The sequence below is a fragment of the Mauremys mutica genome, chromosome 4, assembly GCF_020497125.1.
Source record: "Mauremys mutica isolate MM-2020 ecotype Southern chromosome 4, ASM2049712v1, whole genome shotgun sequence".
Classification (NCBI taxonomy): Eukaryota; Metazoa; Chordata; order Testudines; family Geoemydidae; genus Mauremys; species Mauremys mutica.
This window is the reverse complement of record NC_059075.1, coordinates 135,757,146-135,778,087: the sequence shown is the minus strand read 5'-3', so window position 1 is coordinate 135,778,087 and position 20,942 is coordinate 135,757,146. Positions and strand designations below refer to the sequence as shown.

Sequence of the window (20,942 nt, the reverse complement as noted above, 5' to 3'; positions counted from 1 at the left end):
GGTGCCATTGCACACAAGAAGATCACACACTAACTGCATAGGTACAGGCAGAGAAACCCAGCAAGACATTCACCCATTAAGCACTTAGATCGGAAGCTTTTCTGGGTGGGGCATGGGGGCCACTTTTTCATTATATGTGTGCACGCTGTCTAGTCCCCCTCTATAACACAACACCACAAGAACTACCCCCCTCCATAATGCACACAATAAAGAGTAATGAATAAAGCACCAGATGGAGAGCGATGTAAGACCTAACCAGTCTCTGTTTGAGACATTTCTCCCAGGGAATTAAAAAGGATGACTAACATTATTCATACGGGTGTGCCTTAAAATGTAGGCACTTAAACTAGTGGTTGGATTTTCAAAGGTGCTGAGCACCCATAGGTCCCATTGATGTTCAGTAAGGCAAGAGCTTTTCCAGGGTATATAAAGTTTAGGAACCCCAGAGGGAACATTTTGGCCTCTATGAATAGGGTTCATATGTAACCCACTCCTGGCCATGGGCCATCAACAGGGTTTGAACCCACAACTGTCACCACCAGAGCACAGCACAGACCTTTGCCCCTTTAACTTAAGGAGCAGCTCCCTGTGTTGGCAGCAGTATTAGGTTGTAGCCTCTAGTGGAACGGGACACAAATGTTGCCAGTGCATCAGATAAGTAGCAAGCTCACCTACAAACATGGTGGGGGTGGGGAGGAGAGAATACATGGTAAAGTGTCATTAAAAAAAATAGAACTGCCCCTTAGCCAGGTTAATTTCTATTTAGTTTAAATCAGTTAGGAACAGGTTTAAACTACAGCCCAACCCTGTGTGCTCACGGTTGGGCCACAGTAGGCTGTATGAGGAACAAAAAAAGCATCGAAGGCTTTGTGCTTGACAGCCTCCGCAAGGTTTGCCAATCTCCTGGCAAACATGGACAGCAAACACTATAAATAAGGCGACTTCTTTACAAAGCTCATCATTGGAGCTGGTAGAAAAATAAGTAAATTCTAGAGGGGAGGAGGAATGGGCAGGGGAAATCCCCCCCCCCCCGGTCGAAATGCAGTTAAGCGCATGTGTAGACAAGGCTAAGTCCCGCAAAGACGTTTGAGTGGAAAGTACAATCCAGCTGGGCTTGCTTAAAGTTCTGCACATCTAGGGAGAATTTTTATAAAGAGAACATTAAACAGCCCTTGTCCAGTGGATCCATCTGGGAAACTTTTACTTGAATGGAGACACGGGAGAGCCCTGTAGCCATTTTTTGTTCTTCCTGGAGGGTATCTGGGGAGGCCATTTCTACTGGGCTTAAAGGCCTTTCATAGAATCACAGAAATGTAGGGCTGGAAGGGACCTCAAGAAGTCACCAAGTCCAGCCCTCAGTGCTTAGGCAGGGCCAAGTAAATCTAGACCATGCCTGACAGGTGTTTGTCCAACCGGTTCTTAAAAACCTCCAGTGATGGAAATTCCACAACCCAGAATTAAACCAGGAGGAAATTAGCTTGGTTTGGCATTATTTGTACTTGACGAATCCATGCTGGTTATTCTTTATAACCCTTTGTGGAGGGCTGTCAGCAAAGGCCATCTCCAGATTGTGAGGCTCTATCCCTTCTCAGCATAACCAGGCAATCCTCTGCTGAGGCAGCCTTCATGTTCTGCCCCCAATCCACCCCAACCTCAAACATGTGAAACAGGAGGCTGCTGGAAACTAGGTCCTCAGCTGGTGTCTTCGGTGCAGCCCCATTGGCTTAGCTACACTGATCTGGCCTGATGCATCAGGGAGGGGGAAGGGGAGGCACAAAGGGTTGGAGTGGGGAGAAAGGGAGAGATGCAGAAGAAGATGATGTAGTAGAGCAAGAGGGACATGAGGAGGAGGGAGGAGAAGGGGTGGAAAATAAAGGAACGGGCGAGTGGAGTCCTTTGGTGGAAGAATGGCCCAGTGGTTAGAACACTGACCTGGGACATAGGAGACCTGGGTTTCACACCCTGCTCTGTGTGACCCTGGGCAAATCCCCTAGTGTCTCTGCTTCAGTGACAGCCCTGTCCCCTCTCAGAGGGGGGTTGTGAGGATAAACGCAGCCCAGATTGCAATGCATTCGATTGCTGTGGCGACGGGGTCATATAAGATATTCATGACAACGGGATGGGAAAGAAGAGAATAGTTTAATCCTGCCTTCCCCCCCCCCACGCGTGGTTAGCCGGCCTGATTATCGACCAGAGACAGGATTTGGAATCCAGATCAGGAAGGGTTAATCATCAATCTCCCCGGCCCACAACATAACCAAATAAATAGAACCCTGCCGGCCTTGTCTGTGCCAAACTTTGCATTTCTCTCTCTCTCTTTCGTCAGTAAACAAGTGATGATTCAGCAGAAAGGCTTGAGGGCAAAGGCACCTAGAGCCAAGCTGGGGAACAGTAGCCGCATTCTGTTCGGGGCGTCAGTGGGACAGGGAGCCTGAACTGCAGGGAGGAGAAGGGCCAGGACTGCATCGAGCAAGACGACCAAACACAAGGTGCTTCTGTCTCGCGGTGGCGGGGATGCCAGGCCGCTCGCAGGCAAAAATAAAATCGATGGAGGTAAGAAAACAGCATCTTGTTTTCCTAGCCTGGGTATCCCAGCAGGGCTGTGGCGCTACGCTCGGTCCGGCTAGCAGAAATCGGAAAATGGCTGGCGAGGAAGTAGCGGGGCTTGCAAAACAGGTTCGTCCCCCACAGAATAGTGTGTGGGGGAGGGGACAATGGGGGCGGGTCCCAGGCAGTCACTAGTGCTTAAGGCTGGTTTTAGAGCATGAACGAGGCTTGGGGGGAAAGTTTAAGCAACTGGATCCTAAAGGAGGGTGACTGTGTGAGAAGCTCCATGGCAGAGCATGCTGGGAAAAGCGGGAATGAAAACTGAGGTGAAAACAACTGGGCGACATGATCCAGAAGGAGGGGAATAGATAGAGGCGGGGTGAGAGGGGGACAGGAAGGAAGAAGAGGGGACGAAGGAAAGAACAAACTAAGCTTGGATTAAATCAGACTCCCATCCCCCAACCTTTTCCTCTTTGAGGTGCTGGGTGATTTTCACTTTCAGTTTCCAGCTAGGAGAAGCGCCTGAAAGCACACGAGCGCCTGGCCTTGAGAGATCCCCAGCCTGAATGTACACACCGACGGAGAGGAGCAGGATCCGAGCTTTCAGCTGATTCTCCAAAGCAGGAAACCTCTAGACGCTCTCCCACTGTCACAAGGAAGGCCTGATCCTGTCCCCCGAGGAGCCTGAGGGAAGCAGGAGCAGGCCCCAAAGATCACATGGCCCCAAAGATAATGGCCTAGCAGAACAAACATTTGCAGGGGAAGCAAAAGGAACCATTTTTGAGGCTGTTTAGGGTTCCAGAAGGGCTGGTTCCACACATTTCCTCTTGACGTCATTGGGAGGAGCCATTTGGCTCCTCTGACAGGCCCCACTGGCGTTTCGATGATTATTACCTATTATCATAGTATCTCTGGGCCCCAATCCCGGAGTAGGATGCCCCTATGCAAGGGCCTGTGCAAACACAGAACAAAAACAGGGTAACTGCCCTAAGGTGCTTACTGCCTAAGCGGCCACTCAAAATCAGTGGCTGCTTTTGAAAACTGCCTCGTTAGCTTGGCTTAATCACTCCTCAAGTTCCTTCTTTAATGTTGAAACCATCATTGAGCTGTACAAGATGTAATCAAGGTGCCCTAGTTGCATAAACTGCGTATTTTGGGGTTTGTTTTCTTTCTTATACTGTGTCATCATGGCAGACCAGATCAACAGCTCTGTGCTGAGGGGAAGGATGGTCTTGTGGTGAAAGCATCGGGCTGGAGTCAACACCCCTTTCTGCCGCAGGCTCCCTGTGTCATCTTAGACCAGCCATTTAAAGAATGGAATTTCTGCTGGTGCTGTGGATTCTCAGCACTTCTGATAATCAGGCCCTTAACTCTGTCCCCTCCGCCCCCATGTGTATAGGGACTAGGGATAACACCATTTCCTTTCTGCCTTGTCTATTTAGACTGTAGGACTATCTAGTACTGTGTGTCTGTCCAGCGCCTATTACATACAAGAGGACCCCTCTCTCAGTGGGGGTCTCTCAGTGCTAGCATAATAATAAAATAGCTACACATGGACATACATTTATAAACCAGCTAAACAGAGCTGCCCCCTGAACTGGGTTGTATCCTCGGCACAAGCTCCAAGTGAACTTCTACAGCTGAGTTTAAATCCGCCCCTGAGAACATGCGTTTGCGCTGACATGACCTTAACCGCAGGGGCACAAGTGAGATTACATAGTGGTGAATCTCTGAATCAGAAAATTACAGGTGAGGCCTCAGCTGATAAGAATTTTGCTCCCAGCTGCTCATTACCATTTCCCCAGTTCTCCCAACATGCTCTCTCTGTGGAGGCTGGCCTCAAGGCTCTTCCCCAGGATTGATTTGTTAGAATGGCATCTCTCCCGCTGTCAAAGAGACAAGAAGATACAATAGCCCCTGGGGTGGGCGGGGGTGTTTCCAAACTGTCATGAGACTAGTGTTCAAGAGGGTGCAGTCCTGCTAGAATCTAACTCATGTTTGGGCCCCGCCCCTCTAAAAGGCCCCATCTTCAGTTCAACCCTGGCCAAAGCCCACTGCAGCCAACAGAAGTCTTTCAAACCCAGAGCCAAGGAATCCAGTTACAACCAATGATTGTCCCCTGATCTTTTTGCAACTTTTAGCCTACTTATAGCTGGACTAAACTATTATCTATCGTACAGTAGCACAGAGAGAGACCTCCAGCCAAGATCCAGGCCCCATTGTGGTAGATGCTATATGTACCCCAAGTAAGAGACAGTTCCTGCCCTGAAGCGCTTACAGTCTAAACAGAAACACAGAGAGGGGAAGTGAATTGGCTGCAGGTTAAAGGCAGAGCTGGGAATTGAACGCACGTCTTGTGAGTTCCTAGTAAAGTACTGCATCCACTAGATTACACTCCCTCCTCTAATGCACTAATCTTTTTCACCCAGTTACGGGAAAACAGTCTCTATTGCCCTGTTGGAACCAGGTCCCTGCCTTCATTTGGTGTAGACAGAGTCTAGCAGTGCATGGTCCAGTATGATTCCAATATGCCAGGCTTCAATCTGATGCAAGAAAGGCCCATTGGGCCCAGGAATCTGATGCAGTCCACAGAGAGAAAGAAGCACAGGTCAGGAATTTTCAGACATGCCTCGCCAGCCACTCCCCACAAATATTCTACAGCTTCAATCGTTAAATGTTTTTGAAAATGGCAGGGTTTACAAAAGTGCCTGGTGCACATGGTTTGGCTTGCTCTGTTTCTTTGCATTCCTCGGATTAAATTGTTTGTAAATCAAAATCATTCCCTGATTCAGACAAGCACTGAGCAGCAGAGAAGCCAGGCCAGAATTTCCCCTCAGAGTTAGTAATAATATCTTACAGTTTTAGGGCGGTTTTCCACTCAAAGAATCCCAAAACACTCAAAAGGAGATGGAAGAATGGCTACATTCTACCTCCGACATGCAGCCACCTCTGGGGAGGAATGCAACAGCTGTTTAACAGCACAGTGCAACACTACATGACAAGTGAGTCCAGGAGGGTCTCGTATCCAATTGCAAGTTCAAGGAGAATTTAGGGAGTTAGAATGCAATTAACCAGTTAGAAATGGTCCAGGAAACAGGACTATCACCCCTATTTTGGGGACATTGTCATTGGATATTTAATGGCCTGAAGAGGCCAGGACCTTGAGATGGTACCTTCAAGCAGCTTCTAGCACTATGTAGATTCGGCTCTAGTCATGTCACCAGGAACTCTGAGTGGATCTGACCACAGCAGTATCTCTTCCTGCTAAGACCAGGTTTTAGGAACAATCAACTTTGCTGAAGGTCATTTTTCTGAGTCCCTCACAATGCTGGGATAATACCAGGACCATGGAACAAGGACACAATTCCAAAGCCCCCTTCCCAAAGTTCCCTGCCTTCCCCCATAAGTGCTGACTCTCAGATAATAAATTACAGGATCCCAATGCTATAACCATTCCTATACTTCAGAATGCGTCATTTCACCTCCCTCTGGTATTATCCACAGGGAGATACATCAAGATGCACCTGAGACCTGTTTGCCCTGCACCACAGAGCAGATTTTCAAAGGAACTCAGCCCCCAGCTGCTCCCATTGTGACATTTATGGCCAGACTTTCCCAATAACTCAGCACATTGGGTGCTGAACGATTCTGAAAACTCCGGCTATTTACTTAGGTACCTAAAAGGGAACTGAACTGTTTGGAAAATTTGGCCCCAATTCTGGGTCCTGAGCTCTTTGAAATTTGGCCCAGGTCTTGAAAGCCTCAAGATATTTGCAGTTCATTGTTGCTTCATCTTTAGGGAAAGACCCGCATCTTCCTGACAAGGGATTTTTGATTGGCCATTAGCAGAGGCCATCATTAAAACAAACATTCACCACCTTACTAAGATACCACCATTACTTCCCATTCGAAGGACAGTGATTTACGTGGGTGTCTCAGATAGCAGCATGGGGTAACTGCTGGAAAATGACGACTTTTTAATGGCAGCTTCCGGTAGAACAGGTTTCACTGTATTTAATCCCCACAAGGTAAATGTGAAGCGTCTGTTCAAAGGTCCACCCTGATTGGTTGTCACACACTCCGGCGTAATTACCCCATAAAGCGGCACAGCTGGAGAGTGTCAGAGTTGGCGTGGCTGTTGGAAAGAGACTAGTTCATCAAAGAAGTGCAGGGCTGGACGGGACCTCGAGAAGGCATCAAGCCCAGCCCGCTGCACCGAGGCAGGACCAAGTGAACTTAGACCGTCCCTGCTGACAGGTTTGTCCAATTCTTAAAAACTTCCAGTGATGGTGATTCAGCAGCCTGTTCCAGAGCTGAATGACCCTTCATTGAGGGTTAAGGCACATAAATAGCCTCACTCCTAGAGCTCAGGTTTCCTGGTGCTAGGTGAGAAATTACACAAACAAATCCAGTTCCATGGTTGCTTGTTTCCCCCCAGCCCCATTATATCAGATTAGATCAGAAAAGAAGGATGGGCCTGGGGTCTGGGTGCTAATCTAGGGGTCAATTCCCTGCTCTGCCACAGATTCTCTGTGTGACCTTGGGTAAGTCAGTTAATATGGGATTTCCAAAGCCACCTCAGTGGGCTAGGCACCTAACTCCCATTGAAAGTCAATGGGTCTTAGGCACCTAACTCACTTAGAAATTGCCTTTGTGCCTCAATTCCCCACCTGTGCGATGGGGATACTAGCACTCCCCTAACTCACAGGGGTCCTGGGAAGATCAATACGTTAAAGATTATGAGGGGCTCAGATATTATGGTATGGGAGCCAGATAACTACCTAAGATCATTGTTCCGTCCAGTCCAATATCATCCTTCCAGCTGCATGCCTGGAGATTCAGAGGAAAGATTTAACTTCATCACAATGCAGTTAACCAATGTTGTATTCAGAGAGGAAAATTCTTCCTGACTCTTGTTGCAATCTCATGATGCCCTGAAGCATGAGGCTGAATTTCTCCCTCACACAGCCTGCGTACCTGTCAACTGCCCTAGTGTTGTTCATCCACTCCAGAGAGAGCTTGCTCTCTTTCCAGGTAAGCCACCTAGGGTGGACTGCACAGGGGCAGATGGGGAGGCAGCACGCACGAGCCAATCCACGGCAAAGAGAGGAGGGCTGAGAGCTTGCTCCCCAGGCAGGGTACAGCATGACTGCAGAGTGACTCAGAAGTGCAGAAGGTCAGATGCCTGCAAGGTTTCCAAGCTACAGTACAGGAAGCACGTGATCTCTTCACTCCATGTACTCCCATCCTGTCCATCCATCAGGATCAACCCTACTTCGCTATCCTTTCCCTGGCTGCCCTCCGTCCTACCCACTAGACTGCACCACAGGCAATTTGTCAACCTCACTGAGAGCCTCAGCCCCCACTGTCCGGATTTCCAATGGGAAGCCTCAATCCATTTCATGCCCCTGGAAAAGTAAAGACTCTACTGAACTATCCAACGAAAGGGGATTTACTGTTGTGTGCCTAAGGGGCAGACTGAGGGCAAGACCCTTAAATCCAGGCTCAGGGCCAGGGATGCATCCGAGGGCAGGGAGAGAACAGATCTAACGATTCAGCAAGGGACCGGCCTGCTTCCTCCCAAACCTGATAAACCACCTTCCCTCACCTTCAGCACGAGGCACACTGGGGGTAGCCTGCCCCTGGGTCCAGTTCTGCTGTAAATCCTCAGCTGGTGTTTTCAGGGGACTGGGGATACAGCTGGTTGTCTACACTGGCAAAAAATGGGACGCATAATGCAACGGTGGCGCTGTCCCTGTCCCAGCAAAAGTGGGTGCATGGATAGAGGCTCTGCCTACGCTGCGCTCCAAAGTATGATTGCAGCTTCACCTAACAGGCACAGCTAAAAACAGCACAGAAGCCCCGGCAACACAGCTTCAGCACAGGCCAGCATTGCAAGTACACACCCAGGGGGACTGGGTGGGCCTATACAGCACACACCGGGGGCTATGCCATCATGGCTATTCATAGCTACACTCGCTTGATTAAAGGGATCGTGGCTATGCCTGCCTGAGCAGCAGGGACCCTCTGATTGCAGATTGATAGCATAGCCACAGACAGACAGAACTCTGGCGATCTTCCCACTGTGCCATCTGACCCTTCACAGAGCAGGCTTTCGACAGCACAGTGCTGAAAATGCTCTCGACCTGCCTATGCCACAGCTTTCATCACTGCCACCCCGGCAGAGCTGTACCCCCAATGCATGAGCCCCCCAGCCCCACCCCTTTGTGCCAGGCAGAGGATCCTTGTGTTGTCTCTCTGCAGAGCTGCTGGTATCTGATCTCTCATGTGGGAACTGCAGATCCTCATCCCTACTGTGCCCTTAGCTGTGTTTGGGGCAGTCAGAGACATGCACTTTAGTCTTAAACCTACAATCTCTGCAGGTTGGTCCTGCCACTTCTTCAACCCCTAGTTACTTCACTTGCCTACATGCCGGTGTAGGAGGGACAGTCTGTAATGTTAGCGAAAACCCTCCCATTTCCCCCTTCTGTCCCTCTGGGGGGCTCTCCCCATCTGGTGCATTTCGCAGGAGTTAGAAGGCGTGTCCCTCATTTTTCTTCCCACATGTCCCTGTGTATAACTTTGGCAGGTAAGGTTAACACTACGGACAACAGCAGCAGCAATTACCCATTCACTGGACGCTACTCCTACTTTCACCACCTGGACTAGTGCCACATACTAGTGTATGGGATAAAAATACAGCTCCCTGCTTTTATCTGGGGGTGGGAGGATAATGGAAGAACAGGGATAGTACCCACTCTTGCTAGGAGCCTCTGACAGTATTTTTGTATGTATTACAGTATTTCCTACAAGCCCCAACTTGGCACTAGGCCTATTGTGCTAGGTGCTGTACATACCAAAAATGAAAAAACAGTCCCCACCCCAAATAGTTTATGGGTTTCTTTGAACCCATGAGTGAAGGGAGAGGTACCATCTTGATTTCAAGGAGCCAACCCCCCAACACTGATCCTGCCCCAGCAGAACCCAAGGGAAAGAAGCAGAGACTTACGTGTCACAGCTTCGGGAGTGACCATGAACTCTGACTTGGCCTCGCTTTTGGGTGTTGCTGTTCCATTTGCCAGGAGGTTCAGGGACTTGTCGTCTTCTGGCAGTTTCTCTTTCTCCTCCGTTGCTGGGGCCTGAGGGTGAGGGGCTGGGATGTGGCACAGAGCAGATGGTGCTACCGCTGGATTCTGCGTGGAGGAAGTGCACGAGATCTCCTCCTGATCTGAGAAAGACAGTAGGGTTCTAATTATTATGTGCGAGCATACCATGGACCAGGATCCCACCTTGCCAGGTGCGGTACAAAGACAGAACATAGACAGTCCCTGCCCCAAGGAGCTTCCAGTTGCAGTATAAGACCAGAGACAACAGATGGAGTCAGACAGACAGAGTGGGGAGTACCAGGAAACAATGAGACACCTCTTCCATCATCCGTTCCATCTTCACAACCCTTAAATAGTGCAAAGGCAGCAGGGTTTGAGCCTGGGCACACTATTCACAAGAAAGTTAAGAAGCCTAGGGCCAGATCCTCAGCTAGTGTAAACAGGCACAGCTCCATTGACGCCAAGGGAGCGACATCGATTTACACCAGTTGAGGATCTGGCCATTTTGGGTGGCATTTTCAGAAGCACTCAGCACGGTCTGACTCTGCTCCTCATGCAGTTAATGGTAAAAGTCCGCTTGACTTTGCTGGGACAGAGTCAGGCCAATGCTGAGCACTTGTGAATTCTCTGGGGCAGGGACTATCGTGTTCTGTGTTTGTACAGTGCCTAGAACAATGGGCTCCTGGTCTGTGACTGGGGCCCTTAGGCGCTACTGCTGGACAAACAATTAAATAAGACACTTAGACTTCAAGGCTAGAAGGGACCACCATGCTCATCTAGACTGACCTGCTGCACATCGCAGGCCCCAGAACCTCACCCGCCCACTCCTGGAATAGACCCCTCACCTCTAACTGAGATACTGAAGTCCTCGAATCATGACTTAAAAGACTTCAATAAACATCGTTTTGAAAATCCCACCAGGTTTTCACAATGCAAATTTTAAAATCATACAACATTTATCAGGTGTTTTACTCAGAAACAGGCTGGGGCATCATTTGGTTTTGTTTAAAGCCAACCCCTGCTTATTTTCTAATGTTTAAATGTCGTGTGCGCGTGAAGGTCAGTTTGTTCCTGGAGGATGCGCAGCAATTCGAAATGGTCACAAGGTCTGAGGCCCCTTTGGCTACCCTGTGAAAAGCAAAACCTCTCTGTGCCATATGCTGCCCGTGGCAGCGAGCTCCCAGCCTTGGCCTTGCAGAGCTCACCCGAGCGCTCTGAAAGTACCCACGTAGACAGCTCTTGGATGTTATGGCTCCGGCCCTGAAGCCTATTTCCCGCCCCAGGCTCCAGAGCCCGAGCTCCAGCCCAAAAGGCGACACCTACACAGCTATTGTTAGTGTGGTAGCATGAGCCCGAATCTGTCGACCTGGGCTAGGAGGCTCCCTGCAGCGGACAGGGTAGTCATACCCATAGTGGCCTGGTATGAAATTGGAAACATGGGTATTTTTCCCCATGATAATTTGTAGAAAAAAATATTTGACATTTTCACTAACACCCTACTGCTGGGAGCAAGCCCGTGCTACCAGAGCTCCAGTTAGCAACCCTCAGGGCACTGCTGTGGGGAAGCTCACTGGGACTCCCACAGACTGCACTGCTTTTTCACAGCAGCATCCTATCACAGGGTGAATAAAAAGTCCCATGCTGTGGGAGTCTTCACCTGCATGGGCTTCGGGCACTTCCACAAGGAAGGGCCCAGGAACCGTAGTGGGCATTAGAAGGGCACTGCTCTGAGGAGGATCTCACCAGGGCGATCCCAGATGGGAAGAAGAGGGCACTGAGTGATAGGCAGCCCAAGCTGCCTCAGTCCCAGCTGGCACCCACGAGACGCTGCTGCATGAGAAACGTGGGAGTGCTATTACTGCAACTGAACGGCAGCACAGCGAGACCAGTGAGAAAGAGGAGGAGGCCATCAGGCACACGCCATCTGCTCCCGAAGCCTGCTGGAAAGGTACAGCTCCTTCGCACCCACACAGACTGAGCAGCCGGTTATCACACATCCCAGCTTCAGCCAGAATCCTCTGGATTGCCAGGCTCCTGAAATTCCCTTGGCTTGGCTTTTGTCTGGCAGGTCTCTGTCAAAGGGGCCTGGCCCACAGGAGATGGGCAAACCAGACGTGCAGCCCTCAGCGCTTGTTGGAAGGTATCGATGAGGGCGCTAGCCTTCGTGAGATGGGGGAACAAGATCAGGCAGGGGTCTCGGTAGGTTGACAGACGGATTCCCCCCAAATCCAGGCCCTGTGCAGCCTCATCCTTACCACCTGTCTGGGGCCCATTGTGAATGAAGCACGAGTGACTGGTGGGTTAGCTTGATGGCCAGAGCGGCACTGTGGGACAGCCCGACGAGGACTTCATTCGGCTCTGCTGTTGTGACGCGACACGGATTTCCTGCCGCACGGGCAGAAACACGATGGAGCGGACACCGTTCAGCCTCAGGCCTGGTTAGCCCTGGGGGTGGGCGGGAACCCTACAGCAGCCAGGCACGGCTTGCCGCACCCGAGACGGCTTTGGTGTCTGTATGCAGGGCATGTTAGAGGGATCGCATGATGTTAGACACGGGTCATTCCTCTCGTGCAGACAAGGCCGCTGGAGACCCTGCGGACGTGAAGAGATGGCCCCTTTCTGCCGAGTCCCCCTCACTTTCTTCCACTGGCCTCCCAGTTGGCCTATCCACCTCCGACCCTCCCCCATGCTCCCTTATCTCTCAGAATAGCAACCGTTTACACAACAGGGGCTGGAGGTGCAGCAGCATCGGGGCGGAACCGCACTTTATATAAAGCTAAATTATACCTTAGGAGGATACAGCTAGACCAAGCACCCATAATTACACTGACTATAGCAAGAGGTCCTACACGCAGCTGGGCAGGGGCAGAGGGCGGGGAGAGCGCGGCAGGCCTTGGACTCCTCATTATACCCAAGATAACAAACGATCCTTCATGCAGGCAGACAGGGCAGGAGGCAGACGGGGAGGAAGGGAGGCAGACCTCACACATATAATTATAGTGGCCATAATGACAGAAGGGAGGAGGGCCTGATCCAAAGTCCGCTGGGGTCAGTGGGACTCTTTGCACTGACTCTAGGGGACTCCAGACCAGATTCCGAGAGGCTGATGGAGAGAAAAGCAGGGGAAGAGGGCGACCTCGTACACACAAGGCTATCCAACAAAGAGAGTGGGGAAGATGGATAGGGAATGAGCTTGGTGCTTGGAAGACCTCAATTTGACTTCCAGTCTTCCTGCATGGTTAATTCAGCTCCCCATCGGTAGAATGGGGATAACCCTTCCCCACCACACAGGGCTGTTGAGTGGATAAAATCCATTCAGGATGGTGAGGTGCTCGGAGACGGATGGGGGCAATATAAGCACCTAGATAGACAGTCAACAGAGGCATGCGAGCTTTTGGTAGCTCGCATGCGTGATGCAAACCTGGCTGAAAAATACAGCGGAGGATCCTTGAGCTTTTCAGCCTAGCTAAGCCCTACTTTTAAGTTCAGAGGGATGTAAGCCCCAGAATTTAACTAGCACCTCCCGTGCTTGGTGGTGGAGTGTGCGTGCCGGAGACTTTGCTTCCCAGCTGTTTTCTGCATACCAGCAAATCTGGACTGGTTTATGGTTTCACACAAACATCAAGATTAAATCCCCTTATGGGACAGTCCGACAGAATTTAATAGAAAACAGCCATCTTTCTAGAGGTTTTTCAAACTACCCTGTAGAATCCAGCCGAGAATTCTCCTCCACCTTCATTCGCTATGAAATCTTTGAGGCTGTTAGAGTAATTTCTGTAGAACCCTGTTGGTTTCAGCCCTCTTCCATTCTACAGGACTTTCCCCCAGGCATGTGATTTTGCCTGGTTTTAATGTGAAGCTGGGAGAAATTCAGCAGCTTCAGGAAAGGTTTGCATTGAGAATTTGGGTCCAACACTCAGAGTGAGCCGGGGCAGGAAGTAGAAGTGTGTGAACCCCTCAAAGCAGAGCAAAGGGGAGGAAATGTTCTAATGCTTCCTTGAAAACCCAAGCCATGGGAGAAAGAGGTGCATACCTGAGTGTAAATAGAATAGTGACCACACAGAGCTAAATGCTGCAGTCATTTGTCTGGTCTCAATCATGGGAGTTTGGCCTGAGTAGGACATGCAAAGTTTGCCCTATAGGCCTGATCTAAAGCCAATGTTAAAAATTCCATTGACTTGAGTGAGCTTTGGTTCAAGCCCTTAGTCACACGTGATCCTGAGGTTACCTTTCAGGCCATGTGATCATAGGTTCTCCACTGCATTTGTGTAAACCCAGAACTGGAATTACACTGTCATATATTAGTGCTATCGGCCAGCTGGATCTGGCCCAGAGGTAATTATTCACACACTTTGATAGGGTGCCCTAAATCGACATAATGCTTCAATCATTAGAAAAGACATGACTGCCTACTCAGAAAAGCCTACAATGTAATATATTATCAGGGGCTTGATGGTCACATACACAGGTTTTCCCCCCTGTAACTTCATCCATTTTAGTAAAGTCATTCCTGGTTTACCCCAATGCAAGTGCCTAAAGGATGGGACCCAACATCTGAAAAATTAGTCTTCCAGATAATTGGGCGCTACCACCTAGTGGTGGTGGGCTACCAGACAATGAGAGAAAGGATGGCTTTGTGGTTAAGACCCCGAACAAGGACTTGGGAGATCTGGTTTCAATCCCCAGCTCTGGAACACGGCAAGTCACTGTGCCTCAAATATAAAATGGGGATTATAACGCCCCTTTGTCCATTTAGAATATAAGCTCTTCGAGGCAGGGACGGTCTCTCGTGATGTGTCTGCAATGCCCAGGACAACGGAGGCTGTCGACGCAAATGCAATACAAGTAATACTGGTAGACAAACAGATAGCTGGCTGGGCTGCACACTGTTCATACGTGATTAATAACACCGAACACAAGGTCTCCTATACAAACAGAGAGATGGAGGGAGGAAATTGGCAATTAGATTCATTTCCACGGGAACAAACAGGGCAGAAATATAGAGCAGGGGAGAATTTGGACAAGTTGGTTCTCCCCTGTGTGAGAGACACTGACTCACTCCCTGGCATCTCTTCAGCCGCGTGCCCACACGTGAGAGCCGCCGCGATGCGCTTCACAAGCGTTCCGCAGCGCACGTGAGCTGCCGAAGCAGCCCCAACACCTCTCCTGGCACTGAGACCGAGTGGCAGGAGTTGCTCCTACTCTCTGTGGTTCTGTGATTGGCATGATGTGGAGTCAACGCGTGTGTCTCATAGTTAACAGCTCAGCGCCCCATGGGTGTGGGCTCCTTTGCTGGCTGGAGCTCAGACAGATTTCCTTGCAGTGGTGTCAGGGAGACAGCCCAGACATGCTCATGCTTCAAACAGGCTCCAGGGACCCTGCAACAAGGCAGATCAACCCCTGCTTTGATGCATCTTCTTCCCTGCTGGGAGCTTTCCAGACCCAGTCAGGCCCAGGGGAAAACAATACAATTAACTAAACACCCTGCGCGCATACAGTCGCTTTCAACTCAGAATCTCAAAGTGCTTTAGAAACAAGCCTTGTGAAACAGACGGGCAGGTGATTATTATCCCCATTTTACAGATGGGCACAGAGAGATGACGTAACCTCCTTACGTTTGCATGGCGAATCATCAGCAGAGTTGGGAGTAGAACCCAGAAGTCCTGGCTCCTAATCATCCCTTGGCAAGGTACCCCAGGAGTTATACGCCTTCTGGGAGGAAGTAGCCATGTGTTCGATATTATTTCAGTGACATCAGGTATAACGCTAAATAGAACTCTCATATTTCTTGCTCTGAAGAGCGTAATTGCATCACTGAAAGAGACACTTAGCCTAACGAGGCGCCCAATAGAGTATGATCTGCAAAACTATGGTTTTGGTGCCCAGCGGAGGTCTGTCTGGATCAGATGCTCTAAGAAGACAAGGAGCTAAAGACATGTTTGCAGCACTTGCTGTCCCACACAGTGTTTGTGAGCCAGTGGCTTCTACCTATCCTTGCTCAGCCCTGGGGACTCTGATCTGCTCGATAATCCTTTGCACAACACACCTGGGGAGACTGATACTGCAAGGTGTTGAGCAACCCTCAACTACCCCTGAAATCCATGCAGGTTTACCTCTTTGCTGTTGTAATTATTTCTATTATTGGCAGCACCTCAGGGCCCCAGTGTGCTGAGTGCTGGACGTGCACATGGTGAGAGACTATCCCTGCCCCAAAGGGCTTCGGGCCAGATTTTCTGAAAGTATTTAGGCACTGAACTCCCACTGAAATCAATGGGAGTTAGGAGCCTTAATGTCTTTAAAAATCCCACCCTGACACAACAGACAAAGGCTGGGAAGGGAAACTGAGGCACAGAGAGGGACTTGCCCAAGATCACTCAGCAGGTCAGTGACAGAGCCACATTATCCTTCACCCAACACCCCCTGGCCAGGAATCAGTTGTTTTCCTCTCATGCAAAGCCTGACGTTCCATTGACCTCCAGGGAGAGAGCTGCTCACGGCACTAGAGGCAGACACCAGACTCAGGCTGCCCTGAAATCTTCTGGGGTTCCGAGTGATCTCCCTGGGAAGCTGCTGAGCTCCTGCAGCAGAATCCAGGGTCATCTCTGATCCCTGGCAAACAGCTGTAAGCAGACACTGACTAGATGCTAGCAACTAGGGATTGATGCATTAAGTGCTAACAAAACATCAGACATTTTGGGATTGGGGATTGCCTGATCCTAACCTTTCTCATTTCCTAGTTACATACTGATACGTATATACCATATAACTGCTGCATCCCACCAGCATCCCTTTACCACATGGGGCATCTTGATATCACCTTTCATTCAAGCCTCAGCACCCAATAGGATAACTATTATCCTCATTTTACAAGTGGGGAAACTGAGGCAGAGCATAGCACTCAGGAGTCCTGAGGTCCAGTCCCTTGCTCTGATCACCAGGTTACTTTGCTGACTAAAATGCCATTTCTGCATCTTCCCCAATTACACTTTTATATGAACGCTGATACAGTCTGCGCCTCAATCAGGCCCAAGACCAGAGAGTCCATTGCTTAACCAGGATAGCAGGCTGGCAATTGGTTTCATGCAGTTTAATAGATTTCCCCTTCCATTTTACAAGTACATGCCTGAGTCCTGCTTAGATAACAAAATGGAGCTGTAGTGCATCATTAACAATGCAAACAACATAACTTCTGCATAGTATTTTTAAAATAAGTTGGAGGGGAAAAATGAATGCCAACTGGGCATAGGAAAACATTTTGTTTATAAGCACAGAGACAATAGGATGGAATAAGCATTCAAATGTCACGAGTGAGGCCTAAATCAATCATGAGATTGGCTTAAAGAATGAGAGAATATTTTTTTTTTAAATGTTCTTTTCATTTGCCTTCTGGTTTCTGAGCCTGTAGGATGAACTTGGATCCCATATTCAGGATTTTTCCCCTCAACCACAAGGACTAGAAACTTACTTAAGAAAAAACGAAAGCTGAAATGTTCATGACATCATTCGACTCCAGAAGCTGGGACTTCAAGAACAAACCCATGCCAAATATTGCAAGATTTGCAGGAAGATTTGGTGACACTAAGTAATGTGTCAGCCATGTATCTTCACCTATTTCATTGGGCACCTTGTACCATTCATTCAATATAAGGCGTGCAAAAATAACACCTGTTACAAGTAGAAGGGCATTCCATTCATTGGATGGATTTATTCCCACTGGAGCTATGAAACTTATGGGCCAACATTTTGGCCTGGTCTTGAGTAGGATAAAAAGGTGTGTAGGGTGTATGCGTGGGGGAGTTAGATTATGTTTAGCTATCATGATCTAGTCAACATGTCATAAAACTCTTTTGCAAACAACTGGAAATTGCACCCTGCCAGCAATTGGTGGTCAGTAGTCAGTTTAGCTGAACCAGGATGGAACTCAGTTTAGCTTCGTGTGTAAACAAGGAACAAGCTGTAGTCAGCACAAGTTCAGCTAACCCAGGTTAACCCTTGCTCTGACTTCAGAGGGAAGTTAGAATGACCTCAGATTTAATACAAGTCAAGGATCACGAGGATGACTGGCACACTTTCTTAGATTCCTCTTCGTTTTCTTTTGTTCTTGTGGCCCACAATAGAGGAAGTGTCCAAGAAAGACTCTTGTGCCAACATCCCAATTGAAGATACCTCAATAGGTCATCTAATCCATCCCCTCACTTTGAGGCAGGAACAAGTATACCTAGACCATCCCTGACAGGTGTTTGTCAGGAATGGTCTACATATACATAATCCTGGAGTACTCACACTTGTGGGTACTTAGCTGAACCTTTAGAGGTCTTCCCATCACTAAATACTTAGTTGCCCCAAGCATGTCTTAAATACAACATAGGAACGACCTTACTAGACCAGAGCTGCGGTGAAGCTAGACCAATGTCCCATCTCTAATGGCTAGCCTTACCACCTTCTACAGAGGAAGGGGCAAGAAATCGCCTAGTGGACAATTCAGGAATAACTTCCTGACATGTCAGAGGCTAGTTATGTCTGTTCATACATTACTGGAACACACTTGGGCTTTGGTGATGAGGGCGGTACAAGAAACTATATAAAATAAAAGAGGGAAAGTTTCTCCCTAATTCTCTGAGCTAGAGGTTGTCTTGTGCCCTGAAGTTAGAGATGTATTTCTACTGCCAAGGTCCGAAGCAAACCTCTTCTTTTTGCAAAACTTGGGGTGTTTGGACATAGAACATTGGTTTGACCCATTCCAAAGAGGACAGGGAGGGGGAGTCACCATGGTTGGATCCAGACTTATGCCCTTCCAAACTTGAAGAGCATTTGTGTCTAGCATGTTGGCTAGAGTCCCCTTTTCATATGAATGAAGGCATGGATTCTCTTGCCATTTTTGTCTTCATCTTTCTCTTTCCTTTAATCTCCCAGGGATGTCTAGGGAGAGGAAAGATGATGGCGGATGGAGAGATAAACAACGATATACTCTACTGAGGCGCTTGCCATTATCATCATGCTACTATGCAACATATATCGTTTGGGAGCTTTCTAATCTGTTTTTTTGCAGATAAAATGAATGAGTGATCTCTCTTGGTTTTCCCACATATACTGCCGTGTCCATCCAGGTGGTTTACTGATCCCCCCGCAAATGACTATTTTAGAATGTGATTAAGCGATTTAGAATATGGTGGAGGGAGTGCAAGAAAAATCCTCCAATCCCATATGCTAGATTGGAGGAGAAGGGGAGAGAGAGAGAGAGAGAGAGAGAGAGAACAAAACAAAACTTTGTTTTGAAAGTTTGCTTGACTGGGAGAAATCCAAATGGCTTATTTACATTCAGTCTGAAATTAATGCACTAAAGCCTTTCAGATTCAAAGATATTCAGAGAAAGGAGGGGGAGCAGGGAAGAGAAATGCCCAGAAAACCGCAGCAGAGCACAAACTAATCAGTGAGCTCCTGACGCATCAAACACAGCTTTGCTTTCACCGATTTCCATACGTCGGCTGGTTACCCTGGCGGCGTTTGCCCTAGTGTCTCCCGGCACGCTTGGGTGATGGTGTGTAAAACATTTTCGCTGCTGGACCATGAGGCGTTTGGTCACCAATGTTTGTCTCTATGAAAAAAGTTACTTCCTTAGCAAACACACAAATAACTCGCCAGCTCCACACCAGGGTTATTATTATTTGTTATTTATAGTGTTCTGGTGGGTAGAGACATAAAGGCATAGGGACAGCCAGGCCGGTCAGCACACAGGCCCCTCTCTGACAATGGCCTGTGCCAGCTGCTTCAGAATCATGGCAAGAACTCCTGTCGTGGACAATTTTGTAATCCATGAGATGGGGTATTAAATCAACCTATCCCACCCCCTTTGTCTGGCTTGTGGATTGAGGCTGGGCTTCTCAAGGGCACGCTAAGGCATTCAACCCCCACGGAGTATAAAATAGAATCTGGCCACCTTCCTCCTTTGGCTCCTTGAAAATCCCGCCTTTGGCACAGGGAAGGTCTCTCACCGGCTATATGCAGAGCACCCATGGAGCCCTGAGCTGAGTAGCAGCCTCTAGGCAGTGAGCAAACAACAATCAAGGTTAAACCATTCAGATGACTTGGCCCAAACCATGTCCCACTCCCAGCATGGTACGAGGAAACCCTCACAGTTCAGGACACGGCAGAAGTCTCAGCACGGAGAGGCCCCGGTATCAGACGGAGAGAAAGTTTGTGCGCCTCGGAGCAGACCTCCCGCCTCAAATTAAAGAGGAGGAAAGTAAAACGAGCACAGCAAAACGGAGATGCACATAGCTTAAGCACCAGCTGTTTGAACAACACAATACAACATATTTCAAGAAAGGTTAAAACTGGAAATAAACTCCTGTATGAGACACTTCATTCTTCTGCTCTCTACAACAGCTAAAACCCCATTGACTTCAGTGCAATTCCTCCTGATTTACACCACTGCAAGTGGCTACGTCTTCACTTCAGAAACTAAGTGTGTCTTTACATGGAGAGAGCTATCGTAATGCAAAATCCTAGTGGTAACAAGGCACAGATAGTTTTTCTTTTGTTGCTAGCTGAGATCAAACCTATCTCCCGCACCTTTCTTGAGGTAAACACACACCTTCATTTGCAATGAAGACAGCCATAGGTACGAGAATAAGTCTCCATGTGATGAACAGCGAGCCAGAAACGAACACAAATAATCATTTCCCAAAGTACATTTGAAGCAGTAAAGCTGCCTGTGCATGACTGGAGACTCGGGCCCCCAAGGGGAGAAGGTTGGGTGAGGAATTAGAGAGGATGACGTAGGAGCAGAGAAATTAGCTGAATCTTTTACTGTGGAAGGTCACGGGGAAATTCCTATTCAAAGGAGATTTCTTACAGGAGATCAGAATGCAGCCTTATCACTATTTATTTGTATTAGGGCAATGTTTAGAGACTTCAGCAAGCTAGCTGCTGTATATGCACAAAGAAACAGTACCAGCCCTGCTGAGCGTACAATCTAAACAGACAAGAGAGGGGGGTTCTCCACGGAGGACGTTACAGAACATCTTGAGATGCTGAAATGCAGGAAGGGCCCGATTCAGCAAAACATTTGTGCACATCCAGCATGTGAATAGTCCTTAAGGGATTTGCTGGATCAATACATGTGTCAGCAAGACTGAGGGTTGTGATAAAACCAAGGGACCCAAGATCATAGAATCACAGAAATGTAGGGCTGGAAGGGACCTCAAGAGGTCATCAAGTCCAGTCTCCTGCATGGAGGCAGGTCCAAATAAATCTAGGCCATCCCTGACATGGGTTTGTCCAATTTGT

At 48.7% G+C, this 20,942-nt stretch overlaps 1 protein-coding gene across 3 annotated transcripts in view; it reads right to left on the bottom strand.

Moving 5' to 3' along the window:
- Positions 1-20,942, bottom strand: part of MDFI (MyoD family inhibitor) — a 65,119-nt gene that overhangs the window by 4,075 nt on the left and 40,102 nt on the right. For all 3 annotated transcript variants that reach the window (XM_045013157.1, XM_045013156.1, XM_045013155.1), the window contains one exon: positions 9,557-9,775. In XM_045013157.1, coding sequence (XP_044869092.1) covers positions 9,557-9,775 — 219 coding nt within the window. The remainder of the gene's footprint in view (positions 1-9,556; positions 9,776-20,942) is intronic.